The 16,646-nt window shown below is 48.2% G+C and overlaps 1 protein-coding gene and 1 long non-coding RNA gene across 3 annotated transcripts; both read right to left on the reverse strand.

The window, feature by feature from the left end:
• Positions 1 to 4,320: 4,320 nt before the first annotated feature.
• On the reverse strand, positions 4,321 to 13,057 carry LOC306808508 (uncharacterized protein). 2 transcript variants are annotated; one of them, XM_079319153.1, is made up of 5 exons: positions 12,524 to 13,057; positions 12,330 to 12,461; positions 10,458 to 10,580; positions 8,001 to 8,096; positions 4,321 to 5,611 (listed from the first exon to the last, which is right to left on the reverse strand). In XM_079319153.1, exons 3-5 carry the CDS (start codon positions 10,513 to 10,515, stop codon positions 5,118 to 5,120), a joined length of 648 nt encoding a protein of 215 aa, XP_079175279.1. In that variant the 5' UTR covers positions 10,516 to 10,580; positions 12,330 to 12,461; positions 12,524 to 13,057; the 3' UTR covers positions 4,321 to 5,117. The 2 variants fall into 2 exon arrangements, with proteins under 2 accessions (XP_079175279.1, XP_079175280.1); XM_079319154.1 differs by having other exon boundaries at positions 12,330 to 12,457; positions 12,514 to 13,057.
• Positions 13,058 to 14,840: 1,783 nt separating this feature from the next.
• On the reverse strand, positions 14,841 to 15,334 carry LOC306808451. Its single transcript, XR_013776043.1, has 3 exons — positions 15,288 to 15,334; positions 15,021 to 15,044; positions 14,841 to 14,942 (listed from the first exon to the last, which is right to left on the reverse strand). It is a non-coding gene; the product is annotated as an uncharacterized lncRNA (long non-coding RNA).
• Positions 15,335 to 16,646: the final 1,312 nt, after the last annotated feature.

Below are 16,646 nucleotides of genomic sequence, written 5' to 3' on the forward strand. Positions count from 1 at the left end.
CCTTCCCTTCCCTTCCCTTCCCTTCCCTTCCCTTCCCTTCCCTTTTTCCCTTCTCCAGTTTGGAGCAGCCTGGGACAGTGGGAACTGTCCCTGCCATGGGTGAGCCCTAAATCCCCCCCAACCACCTCCTGATCCCATTAAATCCCACCTCTCTCCCTCCTCTCCATCTTTTGGACCTCAAATATTCCCAGTTCCGCCTGCAGATCCTCCCAGCATGACAAACCTGGGCAGCTCCCAAGCCACAGCCGAGCTCTGGAATATTTGGAATATTTGCAGGGAATGCTTTCCCAGGGGTGATGAATGTCCCTGGCTTTGCTCTGAAGGGCACCTATGGAGCTGATAAAGGATTTAATAGAGGAATTTTATCTCTCCTGATAAAATTCCCAGCTGGGCTCAACCCTCTGGCAATTCCTTCTGTCCTTCCCATGCTGTGACTTTCCCAAAGACCTTTTGGTGGTGACACTTTTAACTCTTTCACCCCAAATTCCTGTGCCCTGTCCCACCCATGGTGGCATGACCCCATTCCTGCCCCATATTTCCAGCACCCTAATCCCAAATCCATCCTCTGCAGGCATCCCCAGTGATTCCATCTGCCAGGATCATCCCAATCTCAGATTTATACCCACCCCAATAATGTTTTTCTCTGTCTAGGTTGCTCCTGAAATAAATAAACCCCAACCTTTTATTTTTATTTTTTTTCCCCCATCTGCAAATCCCCTCTGTGCCTTTTCTCTCCTGCCCAGAGGATTCTCTGTGGGGCTCCTCTCTTGTTCCTGCTCCCACCATCTGCTCTGTGCCCTAGCCAGGGCAGTTTCCTGCTGGAAAACCCAAAGATCTTGGCTCTGGATCCTTCCCTGGCACACTCAGGGCTCCTCCTTCAGGACCTGAGCTCAGACATTCCCTGTTCCAATATTTTCCTTCAGTGTTTTGCAAAATGTTGGGAGATTTCATCTTTTATCTTAAAAAAAAAAAAGTCCCAATAAAGTGATTTTCATTTCTCAGGAGACTGAAATTACATCTTTTCTCCATCTTTGAGTCCTGCAGTTTTGGGGATAATCCAGACCTTGGTGGGGTTTTTTTTGGGAGCTGCTCCAGACTTCTGGTCCCAGTTTTCCTGCCAAACAGAGAACTCTTTATCACTTTTTGCCTGGATTTTGGTTTCTTTGGGTTGTGGGATGAGTTTCTACCTTGGGAGCTTCTCCCTGAGCTGATTTCTGCTGCTGAAAACTTCCTGGCAAGTTTTCCATGGCTGCTCCAGAAATGCTTCCTCATCTTCTGAGTGAGTGTTATTTAATTCCTCTGCAGTGGGGCTGTCCCTGCATTTTAATGGCAGCCAGATCCCTCTGCACCTCCTCATCCTAATTTCCCTTGTTTTTTTCCAGTGGGAGATGTGGAATTGCTGCAGAATTACACAGCAATAAGCAGGAAAATAATCAGATTTAACCAGGATCTGGGGTCTCTGTCTGTCCTTAGTATTTTTTTTTCCTCTGCAGAGATTTTTCCAGCTTCCATGGAAAACTTTGGGATGAGGCTCCAAGGCTGGTGCCTGTTCCACAGAGAAATGGGAACAGCAAAGAGCAGAAATAAGGAAAGAGCAGGAAACCCTCTGGAAAAACAGAGGGAAGATTTGGCCTTGGCCTGGTGAGGCAAATCCCAGGAAAACAGTTCATCACCATAAAATAGTGATAAATAATTTTTTAAAAAAATAAATAAATAAGCCACCCAAAACAGTTTCATTTCCCTGCAGTTTTCAGCAGGGGGTTCATTAGAACCCATAATAAGTTTTCCTCATGCAGGCAAAGTCCCACTGGATTTTCCTGGTGTTAATAAAACAGGGATGAAGTGATCCAGTCCCTTCCATGCAGACAACAAATCCCTCTCTCCTGATGAGCTCCATCCATCACTCCTGGAGCTGCCCAGAGCCACAGGGACCCTGCTCCTGCTGGGCTCCCCCTCCTGCCTGCAGGTGTTGCTGAAAACTTGGGATTTTTTGGGAAATTTCTGCTCCCTGTCCATTATTCCCAGTTTGGGCTCACTGTGTTCTCTGTCCTCACCTCGGAGCTTTTTCCTGCCCATCTGGATCACATCCAGGTTTTTCTCTTTAACACAAAGTTCTCCCCTGATTTAGAGTTCCCTGAAAAATCCATTGACCCTGATCTTCGTCTCCCAGTAATTGGAAAACAGACATAAATCAAACGATCTGCAGAAGAGTTAAAAATGGGTTTGTTTGCTGTAGCTGAGGCTGCAGATTCCCTCTGGGAGAACATTGGGATCGATGGAATGCCTCGGTGGGTTAAAGCAGAGCAGGGATCCTTTACTTCTGCTCCAGGAATGGTTCAGATCCATTCTTTGGACATGGGAATGAGCAGTTCTGAAGTGCAGGGTGCTGAATATTCCAGGAATTCCCTCTTAAACCATTCCTGCTCTGCCTGTGGCACCAAACAGAGGGATTCTGGACCCTAAAGTTCGTCCCAATTTTCCCTCTGCCACCTCAATGCCCTTCCCAGCCCTGCTGCCTTGGGCTGATTCCAGAAACAGCCCGGAGGAGGAGCCTGAGGGGGATAAAACGCTGGGAACCCAAAATTGCTTCCCCCAAGCCCCATCCCCAATTTTCCCTTTCACTGGGTGGATTTTCCTGCTGGCAGCTGGAGCTTCCTGGAGCCTGGAGAAAGGACCAGACAGCCCTAAAAGAGAGATAAAAGATAAGAAAATCGGGCACTTGGCTGTTATGGAGGTGTTTGAAAACAGAAATATTTATCCAGGAGGATCCTTCGGGAAGAACAGAATTCCTTTTCCTATTCCATGTGCCCGTGTCTCCCCTCTCTGGAGCTGCTCCAGCCTTTCGTGCGGGTTTAAAATCAAACCTAATCCGTTTCCAATCCCCCCTCCCGGCCATTAGCGCTCTCTGAGCTCGGTTATTACCGCGCTTGGCTGGCAGAGCATCCCCAGGGATTTAACTCCTGCCTGGCTGGGCGGGAGCATCCCTCTTCCCGGGGTCCTGGGAAAAGCAGGGATGTCCTGTCCCCTCTCCCAGGCTTTGTCCTCAGTTTGTGGGGAGGTTTTGTCACGAAATGCCCGCCCAAAAAAGGGAAAAATTGGGTTTTATTACAGCTGGGAAAGCAGAGTTCCTACAAGGATCCAGCCCGTGATGGTTTGGGGGGATTTCTCCTGAAGCAGCAGAATGGGAAGTTCAGATCTGCTCCTGAAATTTGCTTAGATCATGAATTAAAAACAAAAACAAAAACAAACACCAAAAACAAAAAAAAACCCAAACAAACAAACAAAACCCCAAAACAAAACAAAAAAACCCAAACAAAAACAAAACAAAAAAAAAACCAAAACACCAAAAGAACAAAACCAAAAAACACCAAAAAAACCCAACAAAAAAAACCCCAAACAAACAAAAAACCAACCATACAGAAAAAAAAAAAAAAAAAAAAAAAAAAAAAGGTTTTCCTGCATGAAAAATCCACCAAATCCAAATACTTCACAGCCAAGTGAGGCAACCACATTTATCCCCTAGAACATCCCAATTCCTTTGTGAATCCTGTGAAAGGAGCTCTGAGCTGCTGGAATTTTAGCTTGGAATCCAAGGGTGATGCCACGCTTGGAAAGCAAAACTCTTCCAGTTTCCCTGAAGGGATTTGATTAGAAATGTTATTTCCCCCCCACAAATCCCAAAGGGAATAAAATCCTTCTTGTTTCCTTTGCTGGACGATTCCTGCTCATTATTATTTGGGCCAGGTTTAAATTATTCTGTCTCCAGCAGCTGATGGCATTTGCTGCGTGTCATGCAATGTTCCAGGTAATTAATTGGTGTTTAATTAATTAAGGGATAATGACATTCAATTAAGGGAACACTGTCACTGGGTAATAATTAATGGCTTCCTGCTGCTCCAGGAAAGCTGAGGTATTTGTGGGAAATCAATCCAGGGGGGTTCATTCCCTTGGGAAGGAGCTGGGTCCTGGTGATTTCCCATCCCTGCTCCTTCCCAGGACCAAATTCCTGGCAGGAATCTCTGCATGGACCTGTCAGAAGCTGTTCCCAAACCTTCAGCAGGTGGGAAACACCACGGGAAATCTCTGGGAAAGAGGAAAAGAGCACCCAAGACTTCCAGCATCACCCAGAGGATCAACAGCAGGAATTCCCAGTTCCCAATCCCGTGCTCAGGGGGAGTCAGGCTCTGTCTAAACTCAGAATTCTTCTCCCTGACATTCAGGATGTCTTGAGTTGCAATGAAAGATGTGAAATACCAAAAGTATGGATTCTATCACCATCTGGTAAAACCAGGTGTGGCAGTGCCCCTGATCTCCTGGCACACATTATCTGCTAATGGGCCATCTTTAAACCAGCTGGGCAATCATCTTTATCTTCCCACAGCCCATCATCCCTCCAGGAGATATCTCCTGTTCATGGCCATTGAGTCCCAGGGCATGACTGATAAAATTCCATCATCCCACTGGGAGATGCTCCAGCCAGGGGAGGAGCCAAGCCTTTCCTACCCAGAGAAAACTGAGATTTTGGACACCAAAGCACCTTCTTTCCACTGCATTCCAGAGGAAAACCAGACCCTTCCACATCATCCCTGCACCTTCAGAGGAAACTGCACCTTCTCCAGGAGCACTGCTCCAGCTGAACCACATCTGCCACTGCAGGAGGATGCAGCCACCATGGAATGGGACTGCTGCCACCACCCTGACTGACTGACGGGTGTCAGCTTGGATTCTGACTCTGGCAGGGTTTGGGATTGTTCTTTGTAATACTGTATTTCTATTTTAATTTTCCTAGTAAAGAGCTGTTATTCCTATTCCCATATCTATGAGACTGGAGCTCATTTCGGACACCAACTCAATTTTATTGTTTGAAACGCCAGGGAAATTCAGAAATGTGGGAATTTCTGCTGGTCCTGAACATCACCCTGGCCATCCTCCCTCATCCTGCTCCCTCCAGCTGTGCCTGTGTCTCCGAGAACACGGAGCATCCCCTTGATGGTGGTAACAGGCTTGAGACCCTTCCAACATCTGGACGGCCTTCAGGAGCCACCTCTGCTCCTCCTTTTGGGAGCCACAGCTGTGCCACAGCTGGAGAACCTCATTCCCTGCCGTGGGATCTCCTCTCACAGCTGGTACTTCTTCAGCAGCTCGCTCTGCCACTGCCTCTTCTTGTTGGGAAAAACGACAGGGATTTTGATCCTGCGGAATTCCTCGATGCACTTGCCCAGTTCGGACTGCAGAGCACGGTGCTCCTCGCTGCTGGCCACGCTGGTGGCCGTGCTGGTGGCCGTGCTGGTGGCCACAGTGACCCCCAGGCCGTTCTCCTTGACCACCCCCTGCTCGCTGCCCCGCCGCTGCCCTGCCTGCTTCACCTCCTCCAGCTTCTTCAGTGACTTGGAGAAGTCCAGGGTGTTGGGGCGGGCTGGGAGCTCCTCAGGAGCTTCTGGCCATGGCAGGGAGTTGGTGGGGCTGGGATCCTTCGCCTCAGTGTCCCTGCCAGGGGTGGGTTTGGCCGGGGGTGGAGCTGGGATGGGCTCAGCAGGGCAGGGGGGTCCAAAATTGGCGGAGTCAGGAGGGTCCTGCCTCATCCTGGGGCTCTGCTTCAGCTCCTGCAGGGCTGGGGAGGGAAGCAGAGTGGAGTGTGAGAGGAGGGAGAGGAGGGAGATGAAGGAGAGGAAGGAGCTGAGGGAGAGGAGGAAGATGAAGAAGATGAGGAAGATGAAGGAGGTGAAGGAGAGGAGGGAAATGAGGGAGATGAAGGAGATGAAGATGAGAAATATGAGAGAGATGAGAGAGATGAAGGAGATGAGGGAGATGAAGGAGATAGAGGACATGAAGGAGATGAGGAAGATGAGTGAGATGAAGGTGCTCAGGAAGCTGAGGGATATGAGAGAAATGAGAAACCTGCTGGGAATTATTTTAAAAATGCTCCTGGTGGCAGAGGCACAAAACAAGGAATAAACAATTCCTATTTAAAACCCCCACCTTACATTTGCCCCTTGCACAGAAGCAGAAAATAAGGGGAATTTTCTTTTTCCTTGAAAACTTCTGTAAGGACAGGCTTGGATTTATTTTCCCCTTTTCCTTACTCCTCTTTTGACATTTGCTGAGCCTCTGCTGTTGCTGGAGGTGGGGAGCAGGATTGTCATCCATCAGGAGCAGAACCCTTGAAGGCTGGATTTTCTTTGGCAAATCTCTCTGGGAAGTTACAGGGATGAATCTTTGCCCCAAATTCTTTGAGTGATGGAATGAAGCCTTGGAGCTGCTTTAATCATCTTATCTGTGAACCTGGGAGCTGCTTTTTGGGAAATGTGGAGCTGAGGCTGGGGAATTTAAGCACCCAAATTCCCAGGAGGAATTCAGCTGAGCTGGGGAATGAATTCAAATCCTGCAGTTCCTCTCCAGCATCTCAGCTCCTGGAGCCCATGACTGTGGCTGCTTCAGGATAACATTTATTTTCCAAACCTTTAAATTTTACATCCCATTATTTCTGTCTGAGGCACAGGGAACTGTTCAGGTCACCAGGCTGAGAGAAAATCCAGTTTTCCAGGGAATGGCTCCTGAATATTCCTCAATTCCCACCACCCTGATCTCCTTTGGGCGCTCTGGCTGGCGCCAGCTACAAACTCACATCCCTAAAATTTCCCTCAGAATTCCTGGAATGGTTTGGGTGGGAAAGAACCTTAAATCCCATCCAGTGCCACCCTTGCCATGGCAGAGACACCTCCCACTGCCCCAGGTGCTCCAACCCCAGTGTCCAGCCTGGTCTGGGCATCTCCAGGGATCCAGGGGCAGCCACAGCTGCTCTGGGAATTCCTGCCCAAAATCCCAAAATCCATCCCTGCCCATTCCCTGTGTCCTGTCCCTCCATCCCTTGTCTCTCCAGCTCTCCTGGAGCCCCTTTAGACCCTGAGCTCTGCTGGATCCTTCTCCTCTCCAGGTGAGCACCCCCAGCTCTCAGCAGTTCCCCGGGTTTCTCTGGGTTTATCCCAGCAGCTCACTGGATTTCTCTGGGTTTATTCCATCAGCTCTGTGCCTTCCTCTTTCCTGTAGCTTTGGACAGACATCCCATTTTTTCCCCTCATCTTCATCCCTGCTCACATTTGGAGCTTTGAGGGGTGTCACCCCTCGGGTGATCCAAGCACACCCCACAATCCCGATGTGGGGAAAGGGATGAGCCCGGCTGATTCTTCCCATTTTTTTCTCCCACAGATTTTCCCTCCCCGGTGCAGCCGCTTGTACTTTAGGGCTCCAATTAAACCCGGCAGCGGCGCTTCCGAGCCGCCCGCGGCGGCGCCGGGATCCTGCTGCGGGCAATTACCGGCGGCTCTGTGGCGAGCACACAGTGTCCCCACCCTGCGGCTCGGGGACAGGAGCTGGGCCCGGGCTCACAGCTCTGGGTTTGCTGCTTCCATCCCTCAGCTCCCTCGTTCCTGGGGGACCCCAAATCAGGGATGTGCTGCTCACACCCCATCGGGCTCCAGGATTTCCTTTTTCTCCTTCTCCTTCTCCTTCTCCTTCCTCTTCTCCTTCCCCTTCCCCTTCTCCCCCATTTGTTGCAGAGACAAAATTTCTCCCAAAATAACCAGTGAGAGATTTTTCTGAGGTCCAGGAGTGACTGGACAAGGGGGATGGACTGAGCAGCTGCATCCCCAGGGAATCCTGACCCCTTGGCAGGAGGCACCAAGCTCAGGTGGAGAGAGCTGTTGGAGCCCCAAACTCGTGACACACACAGCAGAAAACCCAGCCCAGCTCTCCCTGGATTCTCCTTTTGTCATGCATTCCTACTGTTGGAAAAGCTCAGCAAGAAGTTGGGGAAAAAAAAAAAAAATCCCAACAGCAAAAAGCAGCTCTTGAAAGACCTTGGAGGCCTGGGAAGGAAATTCAGATTTTTCTCCATTTTACAGGTGCTGCCAGAACAGGCAAGGTGGGATCAGGGGTTTTGGGGATTTTTCTGAGGTTTCTTGTGGGGAAGGTGCAGGTGGAGGAAAGGTGGGCACTGGTACCTGCTGGCCTGGGTCCCGTGTGCTCCGTGGGTTTTGCACTCCCTGCAGTGTCCCTCGGTGGGCAGGAGCTCTGCTCCCCTGCTCCTCCCAGGTTCTCTGTGAGGAAAAGGTTAGGAATTGCAGGAATTATGGGAGATGTGCTCACAATTCCATCTTTATGGGAACCGTGGAGTCCTGGAATGGTTTGGGTTGGGAGGGACCTCAAAGCTCATCCAATTCCGCGGCAGGGAATTCTTTATCCCTGCTCCAGGTCCTGCCCAGCCTGGCTTGGACACTCCCAGGGATCCAGGGGCTGCTCTGGGAACGCGTGCCAGTTTTATCAGGATTTTTGCTTTTGCAGCATCTCGTTCCATGTAGGGACAACGTGACTGCAGGAAATGCCCTAGAGATCCTTCATCTAAATGAAATCAGTGTTTGCTGAGCGCTGGTGGATACCCACAGGAATGGCTGGAATGTGGGAATGGCTCCGGCCTGGAATCCGGGGCTGCATCGCCTCATCCCTGGAGGAGTCCCAGGCTGGGACAGTGGAAGATGTCCCTGCCATGGCACGGGGTGGCGGGGGGGATTAGATGACCTTTAAATCCCCTTCCAACCCAAACCAGCCTGGGATTCTATTCCATGACTCCCGAGCATGGGATGCTGAGCAATTCCGACCTTTTCAGCCTTTAAATCCTCCTGCGTGTCAGGACTGACAGATGGAGATCTAACTCCTGCCACCTTTTGTTATCCAGCGCTTCAATCCCTTGGAGCTGGAACAAACCCGTCCGAGCTTTTTGTGCCTTTAATTCCCGGCCAGCTCCCGCTGGGATCTAAATCAGCCCTCGCCACCCCACCCCCTGAGCGAGCCGATATCCATCAGCACCTAATTACCGCTCCTGGTTCATCCCAGGGCGCCTTTCATCTCCAATTCCTCCCGATTTTCCTGATTTCCTGCCCTCCCTGGAGCTGGCAGGGCCCACGCCCAAATGCTGAGCGAGGGGAGCGTGTTTGGGGCTGGAATTTTGGCTGCTTTCATCACAGTTGATTCCTGCAATTCAATCCATCCCCTGTGCAGCTGTTCTTGTTTCCAAAACATTCCATTTTCTGGGTTTTTTTGGGAGCTCTGCTATCGGTTTTAGGCTGTTTCCTGTGGATCTGTGCAGTCCAAGTACTTTTTTTTCCTGCTTATTTTTATCCATATATATAAAATACACACATTTAGCAGTGGATATAGCAGTGGATATTCCCTGGCACTGATTAATCAAACATCTGCTCTAATCTGCTCCAGTTCTGGCATTCCCAGGAAAATGGGGAAAAGAGCAACAAGTCCCATCTCCAAAGGTCTCCCAAATCCCCCTCTCTGAAGTCTCCCAAATTCCTTCTCCAAAGTCTCCCAATCCCCCATCCAAAGGTCTCCCAAATTCCCTCTCTGAAATCTCCCAAATTCCCTCTCCAAAGGTCTCCCAGCTCTCGCTGCCTTCTCTCCATGCCCAGTTTTGCTTTTCCCTGCATCCCCTCCCCAAATCCTTTGGGGTGCTAGGGATGGGATGGGCAGGAGGAGCTGTGGGATGTCCTGGAAGTGCAGCAGCCATCCCATAGCCAAGGCTTTGCGTGTCCCCTCGATTCCCTCTGGCTTTTCTAGAGCAGCCACTCCAGTTTATGGCTGAGATGGGAATTATGACGGATTCAGACACCAAAGGTCAAATCCCGGTGATGGCACAGAGCCCTTGATGATGGGAGCCATCCTGCTTTACATCAGCACAACATCTGGCTGGGGTGGGAGGGCTCAAAAGCAGCTTTCCCTCCTGGCCAAGCCAATCCCTTTGGATAAACCCTTTATTCCCCAAAAAAGTTTCTCCAGTCCAGGCACAGTTCCCATTCCTGGAGGGATTTAAAATCCCTGATGATGTGGCATTTGGGAACGAGGGTTAGTGCCACATTTGGGAATGGCTGGGAATGGTCTGGGGGGTTCTTTTGCCATCTGAAAAATTCCATGATTCTAAGACCTGCCTATTTATTGGGATTGCATGGATGGCAAAGTTTTGCCAAGAATTCTTCCAAGAGGAGCAGCTCCCGGTGAGCCTGAGCTGGTTCCCACCTGGAAATGCTGATTCGCACCTGGAAGGACTGATTCTACCCTGGAAGTGCTGGTTCCTACCCGGAAGCCCCACTTCTCACCTGGGAGAGCTGATTCCCACCTGGAAGTGCTGGTTCTAACCTGGAAGGACTAATTCCCACCTGGAAGTGCTGATTCCCACCTGGAAATTCTGATTCCCACCTGGAAATGTTAATTCCCACTTTGAAGTGTCAATTCCCACCTGGAAGTGCTGGTTCTAACCTGGAAGTGCCAATTCCCACCTGAAAGTGTTAATTCCCACTTTGGAGTGCCAATTCTCACCTGGAAGTCCCAATTCCCACCTGTAAGTCTCAGTTCTCACCTGGAAGTGCTGATTCCCACCTGGAAGTCTCAGTTCTCACCTGGAAGTGCTTCCTCCGTGTCTCCCTTGAGGTCCAGGATGGGCTCAGAAGAGGACATGGCTTTTTTGGGGTTCTGCTCTGGTTCCAAAGGCTCGGGAACGGGAAGGCTGAGCCAGGAGCTTCCTAAAAATCAACACCCAAAGGAGAAAATCAGAAAGGAAATGCTGCAGAGGGAATGTGGGGGTTGGGAAGAGAATCCACAGCATCTCCCAGAGCTCCACGCTGGGTTCCCAGGGTGAGGAATGATCACGAAAATCCCAAACCCTTCTTGGGGTGACCCTTTCCCACCAGGAATTGCTGCTCCTCATGTTTTTCCTAAATCTTTTTCCTAAACCTTTCTGTCCCTCGCTTTCCTTTTTTTTTGCCTCATTTACATGGATTTACAAACTGGAGGAATATGAAATGTTCATCCCACACTGGGATTAATGCATCAGTTTTCCATATTTTTTTTAATATTTTTTTTCCTGGCATTTCCAGACTTCTATTTGCCACATAGCCCAGATGGATCCAGCTGCAGTTCCTGCCCCATCCAAGGGTTAGGTGGGATATTGGGAAGAATTCCTGGCTGGGAGGGTGTGGAGGTGCTGGGGTAGAATTCCCAGAGAAGCTGTGGCTGCCCCTGGATCCCTGGGAGTGTCCTAAACCAGGCTGGAGCTGCTTGGATCATCCTGGGACAGTGGAATTGTGCTGGGTGATCTTTCTGGGGGATGATTGCATGATTCCCTGCCTGCCTGGTGGGAAGAGCTGTGGAATTGGAGCATTCATGGCACTCTGTGCCCACGGGATGATCCCACTCCAGCACTCAGCCATGGCCAGGCTGGAGCTCCAGGATCCATTATGATCCAGGAGAAGGTGCAGCTTCTAGGAGAAGGTAGCAAGATGCCCATTTATTAATTAATGAGGCCTCCCTCATTAATTGTGGCAATTCCTGGCTCTCCCCAGGACCACCAGCTTCACTCAGAGGCTCTGTGGTCACTGGAAACATTCCATTCCTAATCCCAATGAATATCCCAGAGCAGCTGGTTTTGCACCCAGTTAAACCCCAAAATCCTGGAGGAGGGAATTCCAGCTGAATTCCATCCCAGTGGGACATCCCAAAACCTTTTGGGCATAACAACATCCAGACAGGACACGGGAAAGTGGCTTGGAATGGAATTCCTGGCACATGAGTGGAAGGAGAAATATTTTCTCTGGAATAAGAGCAAAAATGAAACTTCCTAATTTCATTTGCATATCTCCAGGTATTCCCAAAGATTCTAGCAAAGCTCCAGGGTACTGAATTCCCATTTTTCCACGTGCTGACCTGCAGCTGGTGCTTATTAAAGATTTAAAGCTGCCAGTGCTGCTCTGGGGATGGACTTTTCCTCTTATAGCTCTATCCCTCTAATTCTAATAGGATTGGGGAGAGGAGGAGGGGCTGGAGCAGCTCCAGGAGCCAGGGAGGTTTTGCTCCTTCCACAGGCTTTGCACACCTTGGTTGAGCTTTCTGGAAATTTGTTCCTCTTCCAGCACCTCTGGGATTTTGGGTTAATCCCTGGGACAGAGGAGATGCTCTGTCCTGGTTTTTCCTCATGCCAGGGATCAAAAAAACCCCACCACATGCTGCTCTGCTCCAGTAAAAATTCATTAATCCTGTTTTATTTCAAATTTCAGGTGGGCACTCGCTGCTTCCCTGGGTTTGGGAAGATTTCAAAGGGAAATTTGAGGAATCCGATTCCAGCCTCAAATCCAGAACACAGTGGCTTGGGGATATTCCATGGATGAGCCACCAAGTGCTTCGGAATCACAGGCACTGGTGAAACTCAAATGTTTGGGGTTCCACCTTCACCCACTCCCAGATTTTTCCCAGGATTTCCTTTCCCATGGATTTACCTGGAAGGCTGCAGTGCCTGGAGAGCTGCCTGGAGAGTTGGCCTCGCACAACGGGACCTGGAAACAAGGGAGAAGGTTTGGGAAAGGATCCTGTTCTAAAATCATGGAATTCTGGAGTTCCACATCCACTCCCTCATGTGGGTGTGGATTCATACTTCAAGATAATGGAATTCTGGTTTTCCACATCCCACAACTGCGTCTGGATCCTGCTCCAAAATCATGGAATTCTGGAGTTCCATATCCACACCTACACACCCATGTGTGGGTCTGGATCCATGCTCCAAAATAATGGAATTCTGGAGTTCCAGATCCACATCCTCATGTGGGTCTGGATTCTGCTCCAAAATAATGGAATTCTGGTGTTCCACATCCAGGCTCCCACTGGGGAGGGATGCCAGGAAAACGAGCACTGTGGTTCTGTCCCATGAAAAGTCATTCCCTGGGATTTTCCCCTTAGATATGCCATGAGCCCAGTCAGGTTCTTCCAAAATATCTGGGCTCCTCCCAACATTTCCTGCCTTTTGGAAGCCAGGAGTAATGTGACTCCCCCTTGATCCATGGAAAAGTTTTCCAGCTCAACCTCATCCCGATTTCAGCAAGAGATGTCCCTGCACCACCAAAAACTGGGAATTGTTGAAAGGGAATTTTGATCCAAGATGAGCTGTGGGAGCAGGGACAAAGCACTGTCCTGGTGCATCACTTCCCTGGGATTTGGGATCAGATCAAGCCCTGGGGCATCACAGCAGCCCAAGGAGTTTTTTCCATTGGAAAAATCGAAGGAGTCACCCTGAGAGCCTGAGGGATATTCCCTGCTCTCCATCCCAGAAAGCCTCAGCTGGAAAATGGGATCAACAACCTGTTTTCTGCTTGCAGGGAAGGAGGGAAAGGCTGGAGTCATTCCCAAATGCTTTATTAATTCCATGGCTTTTGTTGGAAGCAAAGGGGGCTGGAATGAGGCAACTCTGCCTGGTTGGAGCTGGTTGCTATTGGAGTTTTCCCTGGAAACCCATTAAGACAATGTGGAGAGGGAGGTGAAAATTACCCTTAATCCTGAAATATTGTTGGAAAGGGGGAAATGGGGATGTTCCATATGGGAGCTGCAGGAATAAGCACATTTTTTACCAAAATAAAAGGGATTTTCTGCACGGTTTCCTGCCCTTCCTGAGAAATTTGCACCTGGTTCTAATTAATCCTAAAGCTTCATTAATGGCCAATTTGGCACCAGTCATAATTAATCCCAAATGTGCATTTTTTTTTTTCCCATGGAATAAATGGTTTACCTGAGCACATTTACAAATTCCATTTAGGAACTGTGACTGTGTGTTAATAAAATCGAAATCATAATTAAAAAAGCAGAATTAAAACCTTTCTAATAAACATGGGGGGAGAATCCCTTGCTTTTATGTTCAGTCCACAAATTTGTGGCTAATGGAGAGCAGTTATTCCATTTTCCTGAGGGCTTTTGGATCAAGGCCATCCAAGAGGCTTTTAAGGAAATTCTGGAGCCAAGGGGGGATTGTTGAACTTCCAGCATGGATTAAAAGCTTATTAAGGGAGAAAAAACAGAGGGATGGAATCAAGATTCATTCCAAACATATAAATAATGGAATAATGGGATGTTCCCAAGAGGCCAGCTTGGGATGGATGGTTTTTATTACCCAGGAAAGGGGAAACAGCCAGAGGAAAATGGAATAATGGGATGGTGGGGAAGGAATTTGGGATCACTCTGATGGAGAATCTTCCATTGGGATGGGTGGAATGACAAACAGGACATGGGAATGTGCCTTGGGAATACCTTGGTGGGATTTAAGTCAACTTCAGAGACCCAGAAGAGTTTGGAGAGCAGGGGCAAGGCCAGGAGAGGCTTTATCCCTGTTTTATTGGGAAGAATTAATCAGGAAATTGCAGCACTCCAGGCTTTTAGGTTGGAGTTAAATCCCTTTAAACCAGCAGCATCGAGCTCCTATTATTCAAATAATGGCTTGGGATTTTTGTTTGATTTGATTTCAGTCTTTGGAATACAAAAAAAAAAAAAGAGAAAAAAGAGAATAAACCAACCAAAAAAAAAAAAAAAAAGGATCAGCAGGGAAGGGCTGCTCTGAGCACAGCAGAGATGCTCCAGCTGTTCCCAGCCCCCTCCAGAGCTTCCATCCAAAATCCAATTAATTATCTGGGAGCTGCTGATCTCATCTGGGAGGTCACAGTGACACTCCACGCCCCAGATGTTGGATCCTGGAAAGGAATTCCTGGCTGGGGAGGGGAGGGGCTGGGATGGAATTCCCAGAGCAGCTGTGGCTGCCCCTGGATCCCTGGAAGTGCCCAAACCTGGGTAGAATGGGTTTGGAGCAGCCTTGGGATGGTGGAATTGTCCCTGGGAATGAACCTGGGAAAAAATCTGTGAATGAATCTGGGAAAAAAACTGGGAATGGACAAACCTGGGAATGAATCTGGGAATGAATCTGGGAAAAAAACTGGGAATGGACAAATCTGGGAATGAACCTGGGATATCCAAACCTGGGAAAAAACCTGGGAAAAAGCCTGGGAAAAAATCTGGGAATTAACCTGGGAATGAACCTGGAAAAAAACCTGGGATATCCAAACCTGGGAATGAACCTGGGGTGAACAAAGCTGGGAAGGAACCTTGGAACAAATCTGGGAATTAATCTGGGAGAAAACTGGGGATATCCAAACCTGGGAACAAATCTGGGAATGAACCTGGGAAAAAACTGGGGATATCCAAACCTGCTAATGAACCAAGGAAAAAAACTGGAAATGAATCTGGGATATCCAAACCTGGGAATGAACCTGGGGAAAAGCCTGGGAAAAAAACTGGGAATGAACCTGAGAAGGAACCTGGGAAAAAACTGGGATATCCAAACCTGGGAATAAACCAAGGAAAAAAAACTGGGAATGAATCTGGGATATCCAAACCTGGGAATGAATCTGGGATATCCAAACCTGGGAATAAACCTGGGAATAAATCTGGGAATTAACCTGGGAATGAACAAACCTGGTAATTAACCTGGAAATGAACTTGGGAGTGAATCTGGGAATGAACAAACCTGGGAATGAACAAACCTGGGAATGAACGTGGAATAAATCTGGGAATGAACATGGGAATGAAACTGGGAACGAAAAAAACTGGGAATAAACAAACCTGGGAATGAACTTGGGAACAAATCTGAGAATGGAGCTGGGAACAAACCAGGGAAAAAAACCTGGGAACAAATCTGTGAACAACCCCCCCCCACAGGGATTTAACAAAAGACAAGAATAATTTAGGAATAAAAGGGGAAAATTGGCTTCCCTCAGGTTGGGAGCAGCAGAATTTTGGGGTTTTTGCTTCACCCCCACACTCCAGTGGCAGCCGAGGATCCAGAAAAAAATCTCTTTTTTGGGATTTTTTGGGGTTTGTGGCGGAGGAGAATTTGGTTGCGAAACAATTTCCTGTTTACTTCTGTCTTTTCTCTCAGTTTTTCTCCTGAAATGTCACTTTTACCCCGTCCCTTCACCCGGGAGCCCTCCCAGCCCTGAGCAGCTCCCCCGCGGCATTTCATCATTTCATCCTCGCCCTTGATTAAAACTCTCCATTAACAGCAAATTAGGGACTAATGGGAATAATGGCTGTGCTCGGGGAGTAATCCCAGACGAGCTCTAATCCCTTGTTCTGCCGGAGAGGGAAGGATTTGGGGTTTTAGCCCGTTTTTTTGTTTTTTTTTTTTGTTTTTGTTTTTGTTTGGGGTTTTTTTGGTGGGTTTTTTTTGGTTTTTTTTGTTTTTTTTTTTTTTTTGGTCTGTTTTGTTGTTTCCCTTTGGGTTTTCCAAGTACCCAAAACTTCCAGGGAATCCCACAGCAAAAGGCTGGGCTAAGGAAAATTTTATTTTATTTTATTTTATTTTATTTTATTTTATTTTATTTTATTTTATTTTATTTTATTTTATTTTATTTTATTTTATTTTATTTCATATTTTATTTTATTTTATTTTGTTTTATTTTATTTTATGTAATTTTTAAATTTTTTTTTTTTTTTTTTTCCCTCTGGTTTCCTTTATTCATTCTTTTCATCTTTGAGCCTTACACATTTGATCTTTGTTTGGTTTTTCAGGGCTGGACTCTCCCTTGTCCCAAAAAGGGCCCCAAACCAAAACCAAACAAATCTCAATCCCTGCAGGGGCCATTCCTGAAGGGCTGGATGATCCCTGTGGGTACTTTCCAGTTGGGAATATTCCATCTTCTGACTGTATGGCAGCTCAAAAGCTGAAGTTTGAGGGGAAAATCTGATTTTTCAGGCATTTTCCCTCATGAAATGACCCCAAA

The sequence above is a fragment of the Erithacus rubecula genome (assembly GCF_903797595.1).
Source record: "Erithacus rubecula genome assembly, chromosome: 15".
Classification (NCBI taxonomy): Eukaryota; Metazoa; Chordata; class Aves; order Passeriformes; family Muscicapidae; genus Erithacus; species Erithacus rubecula.